This window comes from Lepidochelys kempii, chromosome 1, assembly GCF_965140265.1.
Source record: "Lepidochelys kempii isolate rLepKem1 chromosome 1, rLepKem1.hap2, whole genome shotgun sequence".
NCBI lineage: Eukaryota > Metazoa > Chordata > Testudines > Cheloniidae > Lepidochelys > Lepidochelys kempii.
In genome coordinates, this window is record NC_133256.1 from 340,434,762 (window position 1) to 340,456,410 (window position 21,649).

General features: G+C 45.1%; 1 protein-coding gene across 1 annotated transcript in view; it reads right to left on the reverse strand.

Annotated features, from left to right (window-relative positions):
• Positions 1-20,018, reverse strand: part of ITIH2 (inter-alpha-trypsin inhibitor heavy chain 2) — a 38,633-nt gene extending 18,615 nt beyond the window's left edge. The window contains exons 1-11 of the mRNA XM_073328819.1: positions 19,935-20,018; positions 18,300-18,374; positions 12,242-12,277; positions 11,042-11,214; positions 10,680-10,784; positions 8,980-9,142; positions 7,551-7,658; positions 5,277-5,405; positions 4,310-4,426; positions 3,393-3,561; positions 428-553 (exon numbers count right to left, since the gene is read on the reverse strand). Coding sequence (XP_073184920.1) covers positions 428-553; positions 3,393-3,561; positions 4,310-4,426; positions 5,277-5,405; positions 7,551-7,658; positions 8,980-9,142; positions 10,680-10,784; positions 11,042-11,214; positions 12,242-12,277; positions 18,300-18,374; positions 19,935-20,018 — 1,285 coding nt within the window. The remainder of the gene's footprint in view (positions 1-427; positions 554-3,392; positions 3,562-4,309; positions 4,427-5,276; positions 5,406-7,550; positions 7,659-8,979; positions 9,143-10,679; positions 10,785-11,041; positions 11,215-12,241; positions 12,278-18,299; positions 18,375-19,934) is intronic.
• Positions 20,019-21,649: the final 1,631 nt, after the last annotated feature.

A 21,649-nucleotide genomic window follows, 5' to 3' on the forward strand; every position in this document is an offset into this window, starting at 1 on the left:
CCACTGAACTTAATTTTCTTTCTGATTTATTCTTCATATTGGGGGCAATTCCTAGGACGGAGCAGCTTCTTGGGGACCAGCCACCACAGTGTGGGCTGAGATCTCTGGAAGAGGGGATTGCCTGTGTGATGGTTGTGACCTCCTCTGTTCCAGGACTGGAGTATGTATGTAAATAAAGCACATTACCCTTAGGATATACCCAGCCTCCATGTCACTCATTTCTCATCCACTAGGAAGCCAACCTGAAAAGCCCCAGAATTCCGCTACCACTTGGCAGAGGGGCAACATGGTGTCTGAAGCAGGACACTGGCGTTGGAAGAAGGGACAATAGCATTTTCTTAACTTACTTGTAGAGTGTCCATGTGCTGGTTGTGTTTCTTAAGCCCATTCAACTGGCCTTTCATGTCACCTAATGCAAGATCCTTACCTACCGTAGGGTCACCATCTGACACCAATATGATCATGGAGACAGAGTTAGGATCCAACATTCCCAAGTTGCTGGCTTCCTTTAGAATGAATATTGCTCGAAGAAGAGCTTCGTTGATGTTTGTACCTGGTAAAGAAGTGATAAAATGAGCATGTTTGCTACGCAGCTTTCCTTCTTGAAATAAAGGCTTAGTGCTGAGAAAATAATACATAGGAACATAGGACTGGAAGGGACCTGAGTACCTGAGTCCAGTCCCCTGCTAATGCCGGCAACCCTGTCATAGAATCCCGTTCTATAACTCATCAAGTTCATCTTCAGACTAGTTGGGTTGTTTGCCCCCACTGCTCTTATTGGGAGATTGTCCCCGAACTTTACTCCTTTGATATTAGAAACCCTCTTCTCATATCCAGCCTAAATTTATTCATGGCCAGTTTATCCCCATTGATTCTACCCCTCTCACGTATTCAAAGACAGGAATCATATCCCCTCTGAGCCTTCATTTTTCTAGCCTCAACAGGCCAAACTCTTTGAATCACTTCCTGTAAGAAAGACCCTCCATTCCCCTGATCACCCTAGCAGCCCTTCCTTGCACCTGTTCCAGTTTGAATGAGCCTTTCCTGAACATAGGTGATCAGAATTGTACATAGTATCCAGCTGAGGTCTTACCACTGTCTTGCCCAATGGCATTAATACGTCCACAGATCCACATTTTAGGATCGCACTTGTGTTAGCCCCCATGGACAAAGACCTCAAGGACAGTTAAAGGCCTCCCCAGAAATAGATGCTGAGGGGTGTGGTGCATGGCCTTTTAATTAAACGCTGCTGGACTTCCTCACTTTAAGTATATTAGGTCAGATTTTGCTTGTTTAGTGGAGTTATTCATTGAAATCGATGGAGTTGTCTCAGATTTACACGAGTATAAGTGAAAGCAGACTGTGGTCCATTCAGTGGGCCTCATTCACTACTGTATTACTCTGTTTTAAGCTAGGGTTCACCTAGGATTTAAAAATCCCCACCATACTTGGGAGAATTTAACCAAAAATCCCAAACCTTTGGACAAACGCCTATTAAAGGGCCAAATTCTGATACTGGTTAAAATACATTTTGCTTTGCACTCCTCTAGGTCCTTTCCCTACAAGAAGTTCAAATATGAATGAATGAAGCTTCAACGCCCCTGTAACGTTGGGAAGTACTATTATCCCCCTTTAACAGCAGGGGGATGGAGGCACAGAGAAGTTAACTGATTTGCTCAGAGTCACATGACGAAATCCAGGGCAGAGCTGGGAAGAGACCCAGCTCTTTTGACTGTCTGTCATTGGTTTTAAAGCCAGACAGGGACAATTAGATCATCTTGTTTGACTCCTGTATAACACAGATGATGGAATTTCACCCAGTTACCCCTGTACTGTGCTTGATAACTTGTATTTAGCATATGTTCCAGAAAGGCAGCCAAGCTTGATCTGAAGACATCAAGAAATGGAAAATCCACTACTTCCCTAGGTAGTTTGTTCCAATGGGTAATCCCCCTCCCTGTTTGAGCCATATTTCTAATCTGAATTTGTCTGGCTTCAGCTACCACCCAGTGGTTCTTGTTAGGTCTTTCTCCTGGATTAGATAAGAGAGCCCTGTACTGCCTGGTATTTTCTCCGTGTGAAGGTACGTATACACTGTAACAGAGTCATCTCTCAAACTTCTTTTTGATTAGCTAATCAGCCTGAGCTCTTTCCACCTCTCACGGTAAGGCATGTTCTCCAGCCCTCAGATCAGTTTAGTGGCTCTTCTCTGCACTCTCTCCAATTTCTAACAACTTTTAAAAACTGTAGACACCAGAACTGGATGCAGCATTCCCATATCCAACTTCTCCTGGTGCCGGTGGGTGCTCGACCCCCACTCCTGCCCCCGGCCTGCCCCGACTCCACCCCTGCCCCTTCCATTCCAACCCCTTCAGCAAAAACCCACCCCAACTTTGCCCCTCCCTGCCCCTATTGGACTCCTTCCCCAAATCCCCGCCCTGGCCCTGCCTCTTCCCCACCTCCTCCCCTGAGTGTGCCGCGTTCCCGTTCCTCCCCGCTCCCTTCCACAGCTTGTTACACCGCAAAACAGCTGTTTCACGGTGGCAAGCGCTGGGAGGCAAAGCCGGGGCGCGGCGTGCTCAGGGGAGGAGGCAGAGGCAGAGGTGAGCTGGGGTGGGGGGGTGGGGTGGGGAGCTTGGCTGCCGGTGGGTGCAGAGTACCCACCAATTTTTCCCCATGGGTGCTCCAGCCCCGGAGCACCCATGGAGTCGGCGCCTATGCCTGGGCTGGAACCCAGTGTACAGGGTGGGCCTGGGTTCCCCTCCCAGCCACTTGGAAGTGGCAAGGGCATTAGAGACACCAGCCAAACAGCCAGTCTGGAAAGACTTTGATTTCCCCAGAAGAGGAGGACCTTAGTGACCTGGCTGGAGGGCCCAGCCATGAAGAGGCCCCTGCGGTTCCTGAGGCTGAGAGTAGGACTGCAAAGCAAAACAAGATGGGAGAAGATACCACCGGAGTGAGCGTGCAAGCGGGCAGAGCTAGTTCCCAGGATGGCCAGCAGGAGGTGCCGCTCACAGTGAGTGAGCCCCGTGACAGGGAGTTTGGTGCCCACATACCTGTAAGGATCTGGACCCAAGTCCAGAGGTGCTGGGGGCACAGAGAGATAGTGTGGTGGCACCATTGCCTGGTCTCTTGCTGATACATGAGATCTGTGGGACAGGCCCCACAGAAGGAACACCCTGCCTTTCCCAACAGAATGACCAGGGGGCTCTGCAAGGGTGTCTTCGTTTTGCCCCCCTCCCTAGGTCCCTTTTCCTTGTCCATCTTGCCGCACGAGTGGGAAATCTGGCCTTTTGTGAACAGGACTCTGCCTATCTGTCTGAGGCATTTCTGAGGCATTTATCCCCATGGTACCTAAGTGACGAGAGTACCTCATTATCAAACCCACGTACCCCCATTGGGATGGATCTCCTGGATGTATTTCTTAGCATCCTCTGTCTGCGGTGCTGTGGCTGCAACTAAATCATCTCTCCAGGTGCGAACATTGTGGTTGAAGTCAACAATAGAAAAGTGGTCATCAGGCCGGAGATCACCCAATATGGTCTTCATCGCCTCAACCGTCTGAGACAGGAAGGGGTCACAAGAATAGGCACATTTAGCTCTTTCCATTATTCAAAGCACCCTATAAACGCTAGCTAATGAGTAAGAAAGTAGGTGAACAACAACACGAGTGATGGGCCCAAACTGGAACCTTTTATGAGGCTGTCTCTCGGCCTGCTTCCTCGGCACTGTGGAAATCCAGGTAAAATGGGACCTGGCTTGACAGAATCCAGATAAGGAGTCTGCAAAACCCAAACTTGTCCTCCTCATCCCATCCCCACTGAATACTAATCATGAGAGGGAGAAGCCATGAGCAGAGAGGACCTCGCTCTGGAAGTTGTGTAACGTTGGTATTGGCACGACACTCAGGAGACAAGATTTCTACTGCTAGCCCTGTCATGACCTGCAGTGTGAGGCTGAGCAAGTCCACATCCCCTCTCTGTGTCTCCATGGCCCCGTCTACAAATTCATCCTCCTTTGCAAAGTGCTTCGAGATCTACTATTTCAGAACTCAGTATGATTCAGATGACCCTGTTTCTTTCTTAAAACATTTTAAGGACAGTAAATATGGTGGGTCAAATCCTGAAGTCCTCTGCTCAGGCAAATGTCCAGTGACTTTTGTGATGCTTTTGACAAAGGACCTAAAGATCCGACCTAGTGATTTTCAGTTTGGGCAAGAGCAAGGTATGTGGCAGTCAAGCAAGCAATAGCTACACGTACGGGAGAACACAAAGGCAGGGCCTTCTGTCTGCACAGATCAGGAACTTACTTGTTTCATTTTCAATCCCCACATTGAGCCGCTCACATCGATAACGAATAAAATGTTTTTGGGCAGCGGATCCAGATTGTCAGGAGCAAAGTAGTGAATAAAATAGCCATTAAAAATCTGCAAAATACAAACAGTGGTAACCTGAGTTCCTGTAAAGATTCCACATGGCCCAAGACGGTAAATGGAATGAAAGGTTTCAGCCCTCTTTACGGGCCACATTCTATTTTCACATAACTCTGCTTGTGTATTGCACTGATCACCATAATGCAGTGTCTGAGCGCCACTGGCTTTAAGGGAGAGCAGAAATTGGCTCTAAGGACTTGCTTTGGGAACGCCTCTGCACTGGCCCGGGGGGTGGATGAGATGGTGTAAAAGAGCTATTTCATCTCTAATGACTCAACCCTGCAACCCTACTCCAGGCCAACATGATGCTAATGAAGTGCCAGTTTGCCTTCTCACAACTTCTGACCCTGTTCCTTTCGAGTCAGTTAATCAGTACCCCAGTACGGTGTTGGGGAGCACTGCAATGTGAGAGATGCTGGCTTTTGGACAGGACAGGGAGCTGGTCCTGACCACTTGTTGTTAGGTAACTGTATTCTGCCTGCCTAAAATCCCCCTGCTACTTCAATTGGATGCAAGATTCTTGATCACTTCTGTTGTTCAACCATGCTGTGCTTTGTTCCCGCTTTAATGCAATGCATAAAGGCACCAGAGATGGGGATCGTGGATGGTCTGCTCTGCTGTGGCAACTACTTCTGATGTTCCAATTTGGGTAAGGCCAGTTCTTGAATTACACTCAGGCTTGGGGTCTAGGCCCCGGCCCCCTCTGGCTTTTAGGGGCTACCTCACTTGTCTTATGGCCCCCTTACTTCTCACTACTATCTAAATTAAAGCTCTTGACATTCAGGGCCCCCTAGACTTTCAGCACTGTGTATGAGAGCAACATATGGTAACAGAATAAACTTACTTCCAGTTCTCCAGCTTTGGTTTCTCGCTGCACATCATATGCCACCACAAAATTCCCATCTACTGCCGTGGCAGAACAGGTGGGGCATTTTCGTTGCTGAGCCACTGTTGGTTTGAAGGACACGTGGGCCTAGAGGTGAGATGTGAACAAGGGGACTCCATTACAAAGTCAACCACACATCCCACGACAATGGCATCATTCTGAGAGATTAGGAATGAGTCCTGCAAGAAGCAATGGACTAGACTTTTGTATCCAGAGGACAAACAATTTCATTGAGCACCTTTGTAATTTTCCAAGTAAAACGGAGTAAAAGTGGAGAGGGATTTTTGTTGCTTCAAAGCAAAGATTGCTCTTTGGTTTTCTTCGCTCATTTTCTTCACTAATAGCAGCTCTGTGTGCAAACACACAGAGTCATATGCCTGTATTACAGACAGACCTGGACAAACCGTTTGTCACGAGCAATTCATTGGATGAATTTAGCTCTTGTTTCCTGTTTGCAAGGAAAAAAAATATTTGCATGACACCCAAGATTTTTCACAATAGCCATGATTTCCATGCATTTGTTATTTGTAATGGTTTGTCTGAACAAATTGACAACCTATAGATTCCCTATAAATTGAGGGCTATGAATATTAGTAATTAGTTATCCGTGATTTGTTACCTATGTCACATGGTATTGTTTCTCTTTCCTGATTGGATTAATTCAACTTTTTTAAAGTGGAAAATAACGAATGACCTATAGTCAATAGTGAACATCATGTTAACTCAGAAGTAGCCATGTTTGCCCATGACTATAGTTAGACTGCACACTCTTCAAGGCAGGGAACATCTTTTTATTCTGTGCCCTGGTCCATGCGTGGAATCCCTCAGGATTATCCTGTATTAACTGTTATTATTATTATTATTTATTATTATTACCACAGATAAAAGCTCCAAAAATAGCCACAGAACCTGATCATTGACATGAACAGTTGAGAGCATGAACATGGCCGAATCGAATTGTGGGCTGCATTTTGCCAACGGGTTTGCAAATACATTTTCATGCTATTCAGTTTGCTCCAATTACAACCCTGGATGCCCCAGCCCAAACCTTTGGCTAAGTGGGTTTGTGGATAAAAAAGATGTGAAGCTGCTCATTGATATCAGGGGTCTGACTTGCAATTAACCTGAGATTTCAGTATAACCTCAGTTATAGACTGTATTTGTGTGTGTATTTGAGCCTCATGAATATGAGGGACTGTAGTTGTACTGTCTATTTTATTTATTTAAAAGTCATCCATCAGCTTGGTATCTAAAGGCCAAACCAGATATCTGTGTAAGGCCAAACACAGTGAGAGTAACAGCTCAGCAAGTTCCCCCCACCCAACACACAGACCTGCCAAAACACCATAGTCTTGATCTATATCATCTCTGTTATTTTACTCAAGACCTGGGCCTTTTTTCTATCGATCCCTTTATGTATGTTCAAATATTGATGCCCATCAACACAGAATTTGAGCACTCTTCAGAGGATAAAGCCAGTTATACCAATTTGTCCGGTGTTTTGTGATGAGAACATAAAGTATGTTCACAGACGTCTACTGATTCTCAAGAGGTCAAAGGCTAGGGCGTTAAATCATTGAATCAACTAGCCCTCAAGAACATGGCTCGTCCACACATGAAGGTTATTCTGGAATAAGGTATGCTGTGAATTTAAAGCAGAATAGCTATTCTGGAAAAACTCTACATGTGTACACTCCAGAGTAAGAGTACCTTTTTCTGATTTTAGTTTAATTCACTTCCATCTTGAAGCTAATTGGGAAAGAGGCACTCTTACTCTGGAATAAGAGAGTCCACACACGTAGTTATTCAGGAATAGCCACTCCAGAATAACTGCATGTGTAATCAAGCCCTAACACAGCATCTGATTATTTCTGAGTTCCTAATGCAAAGTATTGATCAGCTCTGGGTTATATGTCATACATTATCTATCTATCTGTTTTATACTGCTGCCATCCACATAATCTGAGCACCTTGCATATAAAATCAACAGCAAAGTTACAAGTGGTCTTCATGGAGTATCTGGCACGTCTCTCTGTTCAGACGTGGTGTAGGGTGCGATCATCAAATGTCTGCATTCTGAATGACAGATCTCCTCTTTCCGAGTGCTTTCTATATGGTGAGCGTGTATTACTTTGCCAGATCCCAGCGGGTACGGGGAGACTCTTATCCCCTGTGGGAGAAAATGTTGTCCACCTACAGTTTCTTGGTGTCAGCTACTGTTTGGACCATTACCTTTTTCTCTCCCTTAGAGATGGTGGTGATTCCCGCAAAGTGATCTCCTAGCGAGTTAGGAACATGCACATAACGAAGTCCCTGAGGCTCAATAATGCGGACATCCACCTAGAGGCAAGAGGGGAGGACAGTAAGCATGGAGCCTCATTAGAAATGCCCCAGTGTCTCATGAGCACTTCTGCGCTCCCCAAAGCACACTTGCGACAACACCCGGCCTCAGAGGGCGGCCATAGGAACAGAGCCAATTTGACTATTGCCAGGGGTCCAAGCAATGGTTTGAGCATATCAAAACAGCAGGGGGAGCTCTCACGCCACACAGGAGGAGGGGAGGTGGAAAGAAATACTGATCCCCCGCCCCATGCCCGGGAATGGAGTGGGAGCGCTTTGTCTGCTGTTAGCAGAGGAGAGAGGGGGGAAGCTCCCTTCTGTTCCCCCTCCTCCTCACTTTAATCCTTGGATCCAAGTTGCAGGTAGTGCAGATTGGACAGTGTGTTGTTTCACGCTCTGGTCTCCAGGAACAGTCCTAGGTGGGTTGCTGGCCAGGGCAGAAGACACTCCCTCACACCCACCTCACCCCTCTGAGCAGAACAAAGTCTGGCCAGTCAGCAAAACAAAACTAAATAAAGCCAAAAGGCTGGGCAATCAGGAAAACCCTGAGTAGCACAGTGCCCCCTGAAAGCTGGCACCCCGATTGCACCAGCCTGGCTGGTCCCATTGCCAAGGGAAGACTGACTGGCAAGTAGTCTCCCCAGCTCCTACGAGTTGTCTGTTCCTGCTGTCGGAGGTAGGGGGAGATTGGATAGTGAGCTGCTTTTCCCTTCTGGAGGGTGTGTGGGGAGACTGGAAAGGGAATTGCTTTCCCCTCTAATCCCAGCCCTGGAACTAGAATGTTGGTGGAGCCCTCCTTGGTTCTGCTACTGGGTGGGAGATCAGGCAGCAAGTCAGCTCTGCAGCAGGGAAACAGGATTTAAGGAAGCAATCAATGGGAACATGTCCAAGCCCTCAGTCAGCACGAAGCAGCCCACACTCCGCAACTCGGGAGCATGAGCAGTGAACATTCGCTTAGGGCCTGAGCCATAGCCCATTGAAGTCAATGAACATTTATTTTATGCAAAAATCCTGCCTGCTTTTGTAGGCCACTTCACTCTGGAATTAGGGATGGGGATATTTTGAAAGGTGTTATACAAATTAGGGGCAAATCCTGTCTCTCTTACTCACATGAGTCACCCCTACAGACTTCAGTGGGACGACTCATGAGGGAAAAGAGCTGGATGTAGCCTTGAAGTTGTATATAAGTGTGCAGTAGAGTGCATCGCACAAACTGTCACTCGCACTCGTATTTTCTGCGAGAACCAACCAACTACGTGCCACTTGCAGTGACCTGGGTGAGAAGCAACACAGAACATTGTAGTCCTTGACTCTCCTGTACCTCTAGGTGCTTTGCAAGTCTTCCAGGCTGCAGAGAGATAACATACTCGTACGATCCCAGCTTCCTCCGTATCACTTCTTGGTAATGAATTTCAAACTGGACCTTCATTCCTCCGGGCACGTTCAGTTCAGCTTTAAAGTTTTCCATGTCAAGGGCACTGCTCCTGGAGGTGTTGTCAAAACACAAAGCTGTATCTCTGTGTGGCAAGTACCCGAATATGAAAACTCACCCAGTACCTGCTTCAGGAATAACACCTGCTTTTCGCTAAAGGCCCGAGTTAATAAATTGCAGGGAGACCTAATAGCTGATTTGGCCTTAAATTTGACCTCTAAAAGGGAACCACACTTACATATTAACTCAATGAGGCTTTGTCAATTTGAGGGTGGAAACACAAGGTGAGCTCTAGACAAGTTAACTATTGTTCTTGCTGTAGATGAGCATAAACACCTGTCAGGGATGGTCTAGGTATATTTGGTCCTGCCTCAGCATGGGGCAGGGTTACCAATTTGGGGAAGTTTTACCAATTCCTGGAGGTTTCATCACATGACATGATCTTTAATTGAAGATAAATCTTCCATTCCTGGAGACTCCAGGACAATCCTGGAGGATTGCCAATTCTAGCATGGGCGCATGCACTAGATGACCTCTCTAAGTCCCTTCCAGGCCTACCTTTCTATGATAAACCAAACTGGAGATTCAAAGCAATGGAATAGAGCTGATCAGCAATCAGAATGTCTGTTCCGCAGCAAATTCCAAAACTTCCTGCCCAATGAAATGTCCAAAATAATTTAATTTCAAGTCAATTAAAAATATTATTCTGATCTCAACTTTTTGATTTTCTATTATTATAAATTATAATATAACTGTTGAAGTGAAAACTTGTTTCAAAACAAAAATTCAAATTGTTCCGTTTCAATAGGGAATATTTCAGCTTTATCGAAGAGCTTTGTTTCAATTTTTTTCCGAAAGAAAATCTGTTGGAATTTGACACATGCCCACAGAAAGTATCGATTTTGACAAAATGGCATTTTTTACCACAGTCAAAATCAAAACCCAGATCTGAACTTCCACCCTGAATTCTAAGACATTCCAAATCCAGATCAGGATCTAGATTTGAATTTTGCACTTTGACTCCGCCTCTAACATTTGCAGATTGCCGGTTTCTGTTTAAAAAACAAAAACAAATTAAAAGTAGTGGTTGGAGTAGAAGTCTGAATCAGGACTCCTGGGTTCCACTTCTGATTCTGCTACTAAGCTTGGGCTTGTCACATGATGATGAAGTTCACCCTTGTGCAGAGAGCCAGTATAAGTTCTGTGTTCTGATTAAGTCCAATGTAAATCTCAAAATAGAGCAGAAGTGGGATTTAAGTGGTGCATGGGCATCATGCTGACCCTATATTTGTAGCATCTTAGCTATTTCTGGTAAGCACTTCATAAAATAATTACTTAATATATAGGCCCTGATCTGGCAGAACACTTAAGTTCTGACTTCAGTGAGACTATTCATGGGCTTAAAGTAAAGCATGTGCTTTGCCGGATCAGGGCCTAAATAAAGACACGGTACTTATGTTCATGAGATTTCCACCAGATATCCTATTTTGGTGTCAGGACACAGACCAGTCCCACAGTCTGGGAGTTAAAGATGCTAATAAAAGGAAAAGGAAGTACAGTAGCATAATAAAGAGGAGAAATCTTTGTACCTTACTATTCCAGCAGCTTTGCCTTTGGCCCTGGCCTGAGCATATTGTTGTCTGGCTGCAGATTTTTCTCTAATTGAACTAGTAAACGTTATGCCATTTATGTTCCTAAGAGAGAAAAACACAGACAGATCATCTCAGAGACTATTGTGGAGTTTCTTTATTTTAATGAGAAATCAAGTTGAATCAAACCTGTTCCTAATCCAGTGGGCTCTTTTACTTTAAAAAAGAAACAACAAAGCTTAGAAAAATATTATTTTATATACAATAAAAGTTATGGACACTTTCCCTGTTATCCTTCCACCACCTTCTTATTTGATTATTGAAATTGTCATGCACAGTAGATACAGCTACCCACTACTTACATAGTAAAGTTGTGAATGAAGGCTCCTTTGGGAATCTGCACATCAAACACCACATTTTGGGAATGTTTAGCTTTATTTTCCACTTTGCTTTGGATCATGGTGTCGACCAAACGGGATGTTATGGTGGACTGAACTTTGTAGCTATAAATACTTATCTTGTCATCACCTGCTACCTGCAATGGAGAAGAGAACTTTGAAAATTTGGGAGAGAGATACACTGGGTATGTTTTGCATGGAGGGATGGTTCAATCCATACTGACAATTACAGTGTCTGTATTTAGCTACAGTTCATTACAAAATGGCGCCCTCAATAGATCTTCAACTCTTGTAGATCTTAGGCGTTTGGGAAGAGGTCATCTAACAAGAGAGTACTGTAATATACTGGCCTAGTACATGAGCTCGTATTGCATGCCAGTTTGCTACTTTCTAGTATCTAAAGCTCTTTTGCTTAAGAGGGAGATGGCTGAATTTCTTGTGCAGTAGGTTCTCAGGTTCAACCCCAGCTAGTAATTGTTGTGTCCATGGCTTTGTCTACACACTAAACTGGGTTTCCTTAAACTGGTGCAGACCCGTGTGGAGACTCTTAGGTCAGTTCACCTCAGCTTTAGCCTGTTAACTAATCAAACCAAAATAAGCCTGGTTTAAACAGGACTAAGAGCCTTGCAGCCTTTTGCTCTGGTTTAACTGAACTGGTTTAGAATCGCTCCTTTAATGTAAAACAATTCAGCTTTGAGTGAGGACAAGCCCTGTGTGTATTTCACTAACTCTACATGTAGGAAGGATTGGGATTTATAGGCCTCCTGGAAAAAGTGTGTTTTAGAGAAAGACTTAAATAAGAGAGGGAGGAGGCAACTTGGCAGACCAAGTCAGATGTAAGATCCACCATAGCAGTTCGTTGAGAGGGAGAACAGCATGATTTGCCATGAGGTTTATAAAAATATTGCCTTTTGGGAGGAAGGGAGAGCACGTTTTCCGTTCATTTTTGTTCTTATTCCGACATCAGTACAATATATATCACTACGAAATCTTGTACCAATCCCCCGAACAGCATTGTGCAAGCAGTCAGCTGTTTGAAGAAAACAGGTTAATACCCGGTCAGTGAAACAAGCAAGGCATTGAACAAACAGCAGGATTGATTTCCAGATAATGGTTAACTGGAAAATCATTTGTCATCATTTTTTTTCCCAGAAAAAAACTCACCAACTCTTCAGAGTCCTCATAGTTTAATGTGCTCCTCTGGGAAGAAAAGAAATAGAGAATGAGACTTCAGCAAGCCTGAGAATTACAGGGCCAGTGGTCATGAAGTAGCTATTGAAGGGATCAAAAGCATATTGCCCATATATTGTTTCACAAGATGATCAGAATCAATGAGAGTCACTGGGTTTATTTCTTAGTGTCTGTCTCTTTGCTTTATTTCTTGCACTTAAGGGGTGGATTTTCAAAAGTCCCTGAGGCCCAGATCCTCAAAAGGTGCCTAACTCCCATTGATTTCAAGTACCTTTGACAGGTATCAGAGTAGCAGCCCTTTTAGTCTTTATCCGCAAAAAGAAAAGGAGGACTTGTGGCACCTTAGAGACTAACCAATTTATTTGAGCATGAGCTTTCGTGAGCTACAGCTCACTTCATCGGATGCATTCAGTGGAAAATACAGTGGGGAGATTTATATACACGGAGAACATGAAACAATGGGTGTTACCAAACACACTATAATGAGAGTGATCAGGTAAGGTGAGCTATTACCAGCAGGAGAGCGGGGAGGGGGGGATGGGGACGGACCTTTGTAGTGATAATCAAGGTGGGCCATTTCCAGCAGTTCCTCAGACTTTCTTGTCCACTGCTGGAAATGGCCTACCTTGATTATCACTACAAAAGGTTTCCCCCCCGCCTCCTGCTGGTAATAGCTCACCTTTTCTGATCACTCTCGTTTCAGCGTGTATGGTGAAAAGGAGGACTTGTGGCACCTTAGAGACTAACAAATTTATTTGAGCACAAGCTTTGCATGGTAACACCCATTGTTTCATGTTCTCTGTGTATATAAATCTCTCCACTGTATTTTCCACTGCAGGCATCCGATGAAGTGAGCTGTAGCTCACGAAAGCTTATGCTCAAATAAATTGGTTAGTTTCTAAGGTGCCACAAGTACTCCTTTTCTTTTTTGCAAGTACCTTTGAGTATCTGAGCCTAAGTGAAGCATAAGTTCAATTGGACATCACTGACAATCTGGCTCTGAAACCTAGGGACTTTTGAAAACAAAAGTAGGGCTGATTGAAAAATGTCCATTGAAATGGTTTTCTGATGGAAGTTTGGGATTTTGACAAAATGATTTGTGTGTGTGTGTGTGTGTGTGTGTGTGTGTGTATGAAAAGGGTTTGCTTTCTGTGGAAAATTTTGAGTTTTTGTACAAAAAGTTCTGGTCAAAAACCAAATCTTTTGCCCCAAACCAAAACTTTTTCGAGGGGGTGGGGGGAATGAAAACTTAAGGTTTTCTGCCAAAAATTTTCAGGTTTCATTGATTTTTCCGATGAAAAGTTGAAATTTTCCATGGAAATTTTAAACAAAATGGATGTGTTTGTTGCTGTTTTCATCCATAAAAATCTGCAGAAAAAATAGTTCTGACCAGCACGACTATTTAAGCCATACAAGGCTTAAAAATAGTAATTAATGAGCTATTTTTTTACTGCCATATGAATATCCCTGTTTGGAATTTATGTCAAGCAGTAGCTACATCTTGTGGCCCGCTCCTGACACTCTAACAAATTAAACCCATATGAGTGACGCTGGCTCCTTAAATGTGACAAAAACCCAAATTGAGGTAGACAGCAAAAACCATAGAAGAAACTTATAATGATGGGTGGTTCTTTTCCTAACGTCTGGTATCAATTTAGGTCAGTAAATTTGAACTAAGAATTGATTCAAGGGTAACTGCAGGATTATGTGCGATGCAGGTAAATCTGGGTGTATAGGGGAGGTGACATTCCTCATAAAGAGATCCTCTAAAGAGTTATAGGTTGGGTAGCTCACCATTTCACTGAGCATAAACATGGCCCAAGTTTGTGTTTGGAAATGCAATGATTTAGGTTTAGGTACACTTAATCATGCCTCAGTGTCGGGAGGCTGGACTAGATGACTTTCATCTTCCAGCCCTACATTTCTGTGATTCTAGGAGGAGACAGAGATGGGCCCAAGTTGAACTATTCAGATCCAGATTTTAAATCTCCCAAAGTTTGGTGGTGGCTGCACCTGGGTTTATCCCATTTAAAGCTAAGGACCATGTGCAAAATTTCAAACTGGGTTGAATTTGGAACACCTCCAAGGATTCATAGTGTCAGGAGCCCAGTGTTCAGCTGTTCACTGGATCTAGTGTTTGGTTTGTTCATGTTTCTCGTAGCAATAGGTCAACACCAGAATTTTTATCTAACCCCTCCAAACGTTGGTAGCTGGGATCAAACAGACCCTAGATCCAAACCAACCCTGGTTTTGATTGTGCAAAGCAGAACCCTGGCCAACAAAGTCTTGCAAAAGCAAAACCCAGTGTACTCAGTCCATCTGTAGTTACAAGGATCTGGCCAGTAAGAAGGCTCCATAGTCCCAGATCCAGCAAAAGGCTCATAGCCAAGATTTTCCAAAGTGACTAGAGATTGGTAGGGCATGAATTTTTGGTTGCCCCACACCTTAAAGGACCATGAGTTTTCAGACAGCTCTGAGCTCCTACCCTCTGAAAATCAGATAGTGTCTCAGGTGAGGCATCAATGATAATCTAAGACATGGAAGACCTGGGCTCACATCCCTGTTCTACCATAGACTTCTTGTCTGAGCCTATTCAAGTCACCAAGCCATTCTGTGTCTTGGGTCCCCATCTGAAAACTAAGGATGAAAGCATTGCCCTACCTCACCAGGGTGTTGTGAGGCTAAATACATTAAAGACTGGGAAGTGCGCAGATACCCAGGAATGGGGGCCAGATAAGTACTTACAACAGACAGAATAGGGGAATATATAAAAGCCCCTTCCAGCTGACCTCCAGATACTTTATTAGACCATCTGTTTTGGACCTAGAGATCTGTGATCTGATGGTGGCAATTCTGTCCCCTCAAAATAAACCAGACCGTGATCTCTAAGGGAATTTAATTTTATTACTGACGTGAATTTTCTGCTGGTGAAAGATGCAGCTGGAATGCAGAACAGAAGCAGCATGGACTTCCTCATACTGCCTCTCTGTTGTGTCTCAAACCCTGACCTGGGGTAACCATCTCTGGTGCAGAAAGGGGACTCAGGTTTCCATGACTCAAGCTAGTCTTTGCCCTCACTGCTGAGACGGCCAACAAAGGGCCTACTGTGACAATGTGGGAGGCGTGGGAGGTGGAAATTTGCCCATTAAGAAATGGACTTCCCCCTGGAGCTGGTTGAAATTTGTCATTCAATATAAATAAAGACGTTTTTATCAAAGGGAAAGTTTCACAGAAATCATTTTGAGTTTCCATTGCTCAGGTTTTCTTTAATGCAACTTGTGTTTTTTGATGATCATTTTATCTGTGGTTTTGAGGGGTTTATTTCCTCTGCCAATTTTCACTTATCCTAGGCCTAGTCTACACATAAATGATGTATCGCTTTAACTCAGGGGTGGGCAAACTTTTTGGCCTGAGAGCCACATCAGGTTTCTGAAATTATATGGAGCGCTGGTTAGGGGAGGCTGTGCCTCCCCAAACAGCCAGGCATGGCCTGGCCCCCGCCCCCTACCTGCCTCCCCTGCTTCTCGCGCCCTAACGGCCCTCCCGGGACTCCTGCCCCATCCAACCCCCCGTGTTCCCTGTCCCCTGACAGCTCCCCCAGGATCCCTGCCCCATCCATCCCTCCCTGACCCCTGACTGCCCCTGACTGCCCCCCACTGCCCCATCCAACTCCCCCTCTCCTTCCTGACTGCCCCCCCGAGACCCCTGTCCCCATTCAACCCCCCTGTTCCTGCCCTCCGGCTGCCCCGACCCCTATCCACATCCCCGTCCCCTATCCACCACCCCGAACTCCCCTGCCCTCTATCCAACCCCCCCTGCTCCCTGCCCCCTTACCACGCTGCCTGGAGCTCTGGTGGCTGTCGGCCCGACAGCCGTGCTGCCCAGAGCACCAGGACAGGGAGCCACACCACCCGGCTGGAGCCAGCCACACCACCGCGCAGCACAGAGCACCAGGTCAGGCCACGGCTCTGCAGCTGCGCGGCTCAGCAAGAGCTCGCCGCCCCGCCACCCAGAGCGTTACGCCCGTGGCACAGTGAGCTGAGGCTGCCGGGGAGGGGGAGCAGCAGGGGAGGAGCCGGGGGCGAGCCTCACGGCCAAGAGCTAAGGGGCCGGGCAGGCAGGTCCCGGGGGTCGGATGTGGCCCATGGGCCGTAGTTTGCCCACCTCTGCTTTAACTACACTGTTATAGTTAAAAGTGGTACAACCCATTTCCCCCAGTGTGCATGTTGTTATACTTGGATAAAGGTGTTCATATTGGTATCGCTTTTTTTCATATGGGAAGGGGAATAAGCTAGACTGGTATCAGGCTCCTTTATACTGGTACAACAGCATCCATACTCTGGCTTGTGCAGGTATAGCTGTATCCGTTAAAAAAGATCACACCCCTAATTGACATAGTTATACTGGTAAAAACCTGTGTGCAGACCAGGCCCATGTCACTTGGGTCCTGATTCTGCAAGTGTGCATAAGCCTGATTCTCATTTACACTAAAACCCCTTTATACCACTCTGGCGGTGTGAGGGGGTCTTAAGATGGGAATTTACACTCAGTTTAAGGCCTGGAGCAGTGTAAAAGAGCCTTAGGGCTTGTCTACACACCGCCGCAGTATGGACTACTGGGGTGTGAATTGCAGAGTGCACTAACTTCCCTATGACAGGTTTCAGAGTAGCAGCCGTGTTAGTCTGTATTCGCAAAAAGAACAGGAGGACTTGTGGCACCTTAGAGACGAACCAATTTATTTGAGCATAAGCTCTCGTGACTTACAGCTCACTTCATCGGATTCACTTCATCACTTCCCTATGTAGACCTTGCTGGCACACACTAAAAGGTACCCGCTACACCTTAACATAGCCCTGTTTGAAACGGGACTACATCAATGCAAACCAAGTTCCTTTTCGTTCACACCAACACGGTCTACATGGAGCAGTTCAAGCACAATGCGCTCACATGCTCTCCAATATGCAGCCCTGTCATCTGCCCTGCAGCACGGTGGAGATAAGCTGTTAGTGTAAATGAGCCTCAGAGCCATATGCCTGTCAACTTTATACACCAGGAGTATTCCCATTTAACTCAATGGGACCTTTCACATGCATGACATTAAACCTGGCCCCAATCCTGCAAACACGTATCCACATGCTTCACTTTTGTCCCATGAGCAATCTTATTGCCGTTAATGGGATTACGCATGGTCGCGAAGTTATTAAGTGTTTGCAGGATTGGGGCCAGGTGGCTTTTCCCCCCTCCAAAATAAAAATAAAATGTTAATTTTTTGAAAACTTTAAATTTTTAAATCAAAAAGTCTTTTGATAAGCTTTTGATATAAAAATCATTCCACAGAAAACTTTTAAAAATCCATCTATTTCAATAACTGGCAGAACCAAATGATCAGCAATATAGTCACCAAAAAGAAAAGAAAAGAAAAGAAAAGAAAAGAAAAGAAACTTTTTTGACAAGTTCTACTGATCCACCAAGTACTTTTCACATACAGCACTGAGCAACGATCACCTGTGATTGGTTTTCCATTGACCTAACCTGGAACCAGTAGCCAATCAGCAGGGCTGGAAGAAACCATACCACATTACCAATTCCTGAGCCCTAGGTTTTCCTGGACATTTTGGTGCCAATTCTGCAATCAGGTTTCACCTGGTCACACCCCTCCTCTGCATGGAGCTCCTTTGAAGTCAAAGGGACTTTTCACATGCATGAAGTTAAATGTGTGTAGTGTTCTGATTAATTATTTGTACTGCGGTTGCTCCTGGGGACTCCAATCAGGTCCTGGCCCCATGTGCCAAGCGCTGTACAAACAAAGAGTTCTTGCCCAAAGCAGCACCCACCAGGCTCATGCATGCATGGATCCTCCCGAGTACCCCTGATTGCAGAATTGTAGCCTTTGTAATGGAATAGAACATCAGTCATTTGCTTCAAAATATTTTTCTTTTCAGTTCTTCTCTCTCTCTCTCTCTCTCTCTCTCTCTCTCTCTCTCTCTTCAACTTCTCTCCTCCCCGTTTCTAAATTTTATGGTTACTGTACCTGGTACCTGCCATTTCTAGTCATGGGCTTTGACAGAAATCCATCAAGCTCCAGGTCAAACAAGTTCTCCAGATCCTAAAGGAGACACAGGGAAACAGTAAAGTGTTCACCTCACGGCAGATTTCACTTTCAGAGCTCTCTGTTTCAGAACTGGCAACACACTCATTGAAGATATGATAACAGAACAGATGCAGAAAACAAATCCATAGCATTTGCCCATAACTTCAGCGTTTGTTGCAGATAGATTTTAGTTTGTCATCTTGGGGCTTGATTCATCCCTCCAGTTTTGTGCTAGTGTGAATTTAGTTCCTGCTAGGTGCAAGTGGGGAGCTGAGAGGAATCGATTCTGCGCATCACAGTTTCTTCCCAGGGCAACAGATCTATAGCCACTCCCCTTGCACAGTGATGAATCTCCAGGCTCCATCTACCCCATTATTTAATATGATCACTCTTGGCCTCCACATGGGGCTATTACTTCTGAAGCAAGGACATATCTCAGGGGGCCTGAAATATCCATAAAGTACAGTAGGCAGATTTACAACACAGTGGGCCCAATCCTGGCCTCCAGTGTGGACTGACACAGATTCTGTCCTCGTTTACACCAGGGTCCAGAGTAACGCCACTGAAGCCAGTGAAGTTATTCTGGTTTTACATCAGTGTCACTGAGAGCAAAATTTGGCTCCTTGACATTAGAAGGAGCTACTCCAGATTTACACAAGCAAGAAGGAAATAGGCCTAGTATTTTGTACCCAATACAGAACAATCAGGATCAACAATCTCATCATGTCATTAAAAACATTGTACCACAAAAGAGAAAACATATCTGTCTAATTATTATTAACATTGGAGAGGAACACTAAACAACACAGAGCTTCAGACCATCCTTGCCTCCTGCACCATAATGTTTCAAATGTGCCCAATAAATAATAGAGTTTGGGTGAGAACTGTAACAATCAGACCCGGATCTGAACTCCCCTGAGAATCTGAAAGCATTTGGGTCCAGAGATTTAGTTCAGCTCAGGTCTAGAATTATGACTTTATTTAGAAATGTATTAAGAAACTGCTCATTGGCCCTGGTCCATTAACATCAATGGGAGTGTGATAGAAGGCGGCGGATAGAAAACAGGCCTGATTCTGCAGTCCCTAATATGTCTATTATTAAGCACTGACACTGCTCCGCTGTATATAAGACACACATTCCCCCTCTGGAGGAGCATACATTTTAAGGCCTCGACTCTGCAACCAGACCTGTGCAGGCAAAGACCTTAGACCATGTGAAGCCTCCCAAAGCTGGAGAGGATCTGCGCTGCTACACTGAGCCAGTTTCAGGATCAGGGCCTGAAAGACAGGCAAAGCTCAGACGAGAACGGGAATTCTGCCTGAGTAAGGCATACAGGGTCTAGCCAATAGCTACCCCTAATTTAATATAGGCATATTAAAGAGCAATACTGGGAATGGAAGACAAGAAGCTGTTATCCGGACGATACATGATTATAGCAGAAGGAAAAAGAAATTAAGAGGTAGCAGCAAAACTATTAAGAGAAGCAACAGACCTGATCCTGCGCTCATCAGTAGGAGCTCGGATATTGACTTCAGCAAGTGTAACAGGATCAGACCCCCTGTGGAATTACTTACATCTGGGATTTCGTCGATGACGAGATCAAAACTTCGTATTTCAGAAACAACGAATAAAAGCAGAAAGCAAATCAGCTGCTTCATTGTCTCCCTGCTTGCTTCCCAAGAGCTGCTCGCATAGGGGCTGGATAGCGGATCTCTTCTTCTCTGAGCCAAGTTCAAGGAAAAGACTGGAACTTATGCAGTATTTTGAACAAAATTTTGAAATTCTGACTTTGTTCAGGCCCCCGGTAAATATTTACCCTGTAACGCAACCCAGAGCTGAGGGGGCATGGGCGAGGGTTGTGCAAATATGGGTCACGCAGCCATACCCCTGATAACAGCTTAGCACCGGATAGGCTCCATTCTTGCCTTTGGATATTCCTGGAGGGTTTAACTAATTTGTTGCTAGATGCAGGTTTTGGAGAATTGAAAATGGGAAAGATCAAAGTGAAAGCTGACTTGAAATAAATCTGTTTACAGTAAACAAGGCAATAGCCAGTTCTCAAAGATACTGATGGAATAATACTCTGCCCGTCTATGAGGCTGCAAACCCCTGCAAACCCCTGAATGTTCGTAGTAATAGCAGCTGCCAGCCATCCTGAGAAAAAAGGCTCCGCCTGGCTTCTTAGTGAATAAATATTTAATACACACACAAACGTTTACAGACAGCATTCAGAAAATTTCTGAATAACTTCTTAAACAAAACTATTGGACATTAAACTGGTTTTTGTTCCTTCCACCGACGTCCCAGCTTTGTTGCTGTTACATAATTCAGTGCAAAGTTTCAACACTTTTATATTTTAGGACACACAGACAGACATATTGCACTCTGATCTGCTTAACAATGATTTCTCAGTCTCTTTAGTGTGGCCTAAAAAATAAGCATGTATGTCCCCTGGATCCTCTAAAGCCTGAAGAGGATAGCTGCCTCTGAACTGCCCTCCAAACATGTCCACAAGCAACAGCCCAAAGATCCTTGCAGCTAACAGCAGTTGGCTGTCAGGAGGGATGGATCGCTCAATGGTTTGAGCATCAGCCTGCTAAACCCAGGGTTGTGAGTTCAATTCTTGAGGGGGTCGTTTAGAGGTCTGGGGTGAAAAAATTGGGGATTGGTCCTGCTTTGAGCAGGGGGATGGATTTAGGTGACCTTCTGAGGTCCCTTCCAACCCTGATATTCTATGATTTCCAGTGCCCAGACTAAGAAACAACTGTCTTTTGAGTTTCTAGCAAAATAAGGAATCCATGGCCTGTATCCGAAGTGGTAGAGGTATGAGGATACAACAGACACGTCTGTTGCTTCTGCATCAGTCACCCACTAACTCCACAGAGCTGTCTTCAACTTCCATATTTAGAACCTTTTCTCCCTGAGCTTTGATCAACTCAGCTCTCAGATTGTGAATGTGTGGAACCTGCAAGACTCCTTGCTGTGAAATGGAGCCCCCTCCAGGCTCACAGCTTGGGCTGTCACCCCAGGGTAGGTGGGGGCTCCAGCTGTGAGTCCCATGTGGCTGTCAGTGCCCCACAATGCTCCACTTCAGTCCATGCAAGTGCTCCTGGTGAGGACACACACCACTGGAAGAAGGAGAGTAGTGTCGACACCAACATCAGTTGAATTACTGTGGTGGCTGTAGATTGACCTAAATTAAGTTGACCTAATATTGTAGTGTAGACAAGCCCTAAGAGAAGTGAAAAAACAGTAAGGTGAGTTGAAGTGACCCTGCATAGTTGCAGGC